This window comes from Limulus polyphemus, unplaced genomic scaffold (assembly GCF_000517525.1).
Source record: "Limulus polyphemus unplaced genomic scaffold, Limulus_polyphemus-2.1.2 Scaffold3843, whole genome shotgun sequence".
In the NCBI taxonomy this organism is placed as follows: Eukaryota; Metazoa; Arthropoda; class Merostomata; order Xiphosura; family Limulidae; genus Limulus; species Limulus polyphemus.
Window position 1 is genome coordinate 10,482 of NW_013669453.1, and position 2,245 is coordinate 12,726.

Genomic DNA, 2,245 nt, shown 5'->3' on the forward strand with positions numbered 1-2,245 from the left:
AATTTACACCACTTTTGTAAGTATACTGAGCCGGGCATGGCCTGAGGTTAGCGTGTTGGGCCGTAAATCGAAGGGTCTGGGGTTCGAGACGCATTGTCGCTGATTGCACTCGCTACTTTAAGCTGTGGACGCGTTATAAAAGAGACGGTTAATTTCGCTATGTGATTCAAGAAGTCGGGCAAGCTTTTATGGCGGAGGGTGCTACTGGCTGGCTGGCTACCTTCTGGTCAGTAACTCAAAATTAGGGACGGCTAAACCAGAATCCCAGAAGTCTCTGACCTAGTTGTTTAAACCACATGTGCATAAGCTGTTGTCAATTTGAAATCTGTAATTGTATCCTTCCGCGATATGTAGCGATCTTTTTTGTTTGTTTGTTCTACAAGATAATTTGACAAAATGAAAGGATGTTGAGTTTTCATCTTATTGTTCCCTTAACAAAGTAACCAGTATTGTTTTCACTTGAGAAGATGGCGGTGCTACAAAGTTATGATATAAACCGAAAACCCAAATCCGTAGTTAAGAAAAATGTGTTGAGAACAAGAAAGGTTTAGATGATCAAAGAATTACCTTGCGAAAACGTAATTTATAACTATACATTCCTAAAGGAAAACAAACCCAAGTTATATTAAAAAGACCAAAGATAGTGGTTGACTAACCACCGGTCACTCCATTAAATCTAAAACATGGTCAATCTGGATAAAGAAGATAAACAAAGGACTACATCAGCTCAGCTAGATTAATGATGAAGAATAATACCAAGATGAGCTTCTATACAGCTGAAAAACCACTACGAATATGACACATCTATAACCACTATGAAGGTACTCCAGACGAACCCATCAAATTCGAAACATGTTTGCTCGTATAAGATGTGTGTGCGTTATATCAAATCAATCTTTGTTGGAAAAAAAAATGTTTGGATGAATTCATAGAAAAAACAACTGTCTACGGTGTTTACAACATCTGTTTGTAGTTAAGCACAAAGCTACACAATGGGTTATCTGTGCTCTGCCCACCACGGGTATCTAAACCCGGTTTGTAGCGTTGTGATTCCGAAGACAGACCGCTGTGCCACTGGGGGGGGGGGGGCGTTTAGAATATTACTGTAGCAATGTTATCAATAGGAAAAAAGGAATCAATACATCACAACATTGAAGAGCTCTATACTACGAGATGGGGCTTTTGTAAAGTGTTCCCAACTTTACCAAGAGGTGTGGTAAAAGGCCAATGTTTCTTTGTTTGCTGTGATAAATGTAATTCATCGCACTCATAATGCGTCCATTTTGCTCTTATTCGCTCAATGCAGCGATAACTAAATAATATGTTTGGGATAAAATCTAGTAAACGCTTTGTTATAGCTTCTATAAAGCGTTTTGAGGAATTACTTACCTTTTTTTTTAAATGGATTTTTAAAAGACGAGTCCCCAACCTCCACCCGACGTTGGGTCAGTGGTAAGTGACGCTAAAATCTAGGTTTCGATTTCTGCGGTAGTCAAAGTGCAGACAGGCCATTGATTAGCTTTGTATTACGAAACCAACGGCTCTACACTTGTCCCCTAGATGGTTAGCGGTGAGTTTACAGATTTACAAAGCTTAAAATCCGCAGTTCTACTATTGATATATAATTTTTGCTCATCCCCCCCAGTAGCACAGCGGTATGTCTACGGATTCAGAACGTTAGAAACCGGGTTTCGATATCCGTGGTGGGCAGAGCACAGATAGCCTATTGTGTAGCTTTGTGCTTAATTACAAACACAAAAACAAACTCTCTTGCATCTTAATAGATAGTGCTGCCACCACCTAAGGTTTAAAGGAGTACTTTAAAACTTTTTAACTCTTTATTCTTCAAATTATAGCCCAACCTTTGTTGAATAAACTGGAATAAATTGGTAATATTATTTATTAATAAGATAGACATATCAAACTTTTGAGTATTATTATTTATATATATATATAATTTTTCAACCGTCCCTCAACTTACAGTTGAAACTTTTATCGATAGGATATTTTTACGTAGCACGAAGATATATTCTAATACAAGGCTTATGATGGCGTTTTTTAGGGAGGGCGGTTATAGTATTTTTTAACTCTCGTACGAAAACTGGTAACATTGTAGGCTGTAAATGATTGAAAATGTCAAGAAGTTCAAAAATATCTCAAAGAGCTAATTATGATTCAAATAGAAATTTGGTGGAAATTAAAAGTAAGGTAGGTTGGTTTCATTGATTGGCTAGAGTGACTCACT

The 2,245-nt window shown here is 37.5% G+C and overlaps 1 protein-coding gene across 1 annotated transcript in view; it reads left to right on the top strand.

The window, feature by feature from the left end:
• The first annotated feature begins 2,049 nt into the window (after window positions 1-2,049).
• Window positions 2,050-2,245, top strand: part of LOC106470141 (partitioning defective 6 homolog beta-like) — a 6,661-nt gene continuing 6,465 nt past the window's right edge. The window contains exon 1 of the mRNA XM_013930670.2: window positions 2,050-2,208. Within this exon, the coding sequence (XP_013786124.1) occupies window positions 2,134-2,208 (75 nt within the window). The 5' untranslated portion in view covers window positions 2,050-2,133. The remainder of the gene's footprint in view (window positions 2,209-2,245) is intronic.